This window comes from Aplysia californica, unplaced genomic scaffold, assembly GCF_000002075.1.
Source record: "Aplysia californica isolate F4 #8 unplaced genomic scaffold, AplCal3.0 scaffold01693, whole genome shotgun sequence".
In the NCBI taxonomy this organism is placed as follows: domain Eukaryota; kingdom Metazoa; phylum Mollusca; class Gastropoda; order Aplysiida; family Aplysiidae; genus Aplysia; species Aplysia californica.
Genome location: NW_004798963.1, coordinates 24,230 through 25,365, shown reverse-complemented (window position 1 = coordinate 25,365; position 1,136 = coordinate 24,230). Strand labels below are relative to the sequence as shown.

General features: G+C 39.1%; 1 protein-coding gene across 1 annotated transcript in view; it reads left to right on the top strand.

The window, feature by feature from the left end:
- LOC106013970 overlaps positions 1-1,136 on the top strand; it is a gene marked incomplete in the record, with an annotated part of 23,993 nt that overhangs the window by 18,807 nt on the left and 4,050 nt on the right. The window contains 1 exon segment of the mRNA XM_013090931.2: positions 597-699. Coding sequence (XP_012946385.1) covers positions 597-699 — 103 coding nt within the window.

The following is a 1,136-nucleotide window of genomic DNA, read 5'->3' as shown; positions in this document are numbered from 1 at the left end:
TAGAGGCGAGGCGGAGGAAGTGAAAATCCCATCCTCCTCCTCCTCTACCATGATTTGCTCCTTGACCTCAATATCTTCTTTTTCTCCCATTTTAAATCCTGAACAATAAAATAACTACAAAACTTACTTTCACCCAAATTTGACAAAACATGTCTACATACACCATGACAATATTTCTACACCCACGTTTTGTAATTAAATCAAAAAGTACTCATATAGTATTACAGCATTGCTGAATCGCTTAGTACAATACATAACCTCGTTCTGAATGCTGTCTTTCCACGATATATTTGAGAGTTCTTATGTCATGAATTCAATATTGTCCTCTTTTCCGCGAAAGTGGGCTCTCTTGTATTCTAAGAGTTTAATTTTGTCATCCTTTCCACCAAAGTGAGCTCTTTTGTATTCCAAGAATTCAATATTGTCATCAACCTTTACACGAAAGTGAGCTCTTTCTTTCTTGGAAATTACATTTTGGTGATTTTTCCACGAAAATGGACCCTTTGGAGTTCCAAGAATTCAATATTATCATCCTTTTCCACGAAAGTGATTGTTTCAAGGAAGTTATATTTTGACAATTGTTCTCTTTCCCCCAGTTCTTCCTGCTGGTGATGTAACGAAGGGAGGCATAGCTGCGGGAGCTGTCGTCATCGTTATCATCGTCACTGTCATTATCGTCTATCTCATCGTCAAGAAAAGGTGAGCTCGAAACTGTCTGTATTGACTTATTGCTTCTCTGGTGTAGCGGTTAGGTACCTTAACGTCGTCTGCACTAGGCTTGAGTTCGACACTGTCTCTACTGACTTGCGTCTGTGGTGTAGAGGTTAGGCACTTAGTTAACCGTCGTTTGCAGAAGACCTGAGTACAATTCCAGTGTGGGGGACAAGTTTGATCAAGTACTCAGTTTTTTCTACTGGGATTTTGTAGCCCTGTCAGCTAGGATGGGCGGTACATTTATAGAATCACTCCCAACTCAAAGGGTGTTATTTTGTAGCCTTTTCTGGGGGGTTTTTTTTAAAGGCCATGAACACGATTTTGGCATTAAAAAACATTGCAAATGGTGATTTCATGTGGTTATTTCCCCAATGACTAGTATTATGAAGCATGCATAAACAAAAAAAAAAAAAAAACTGGGC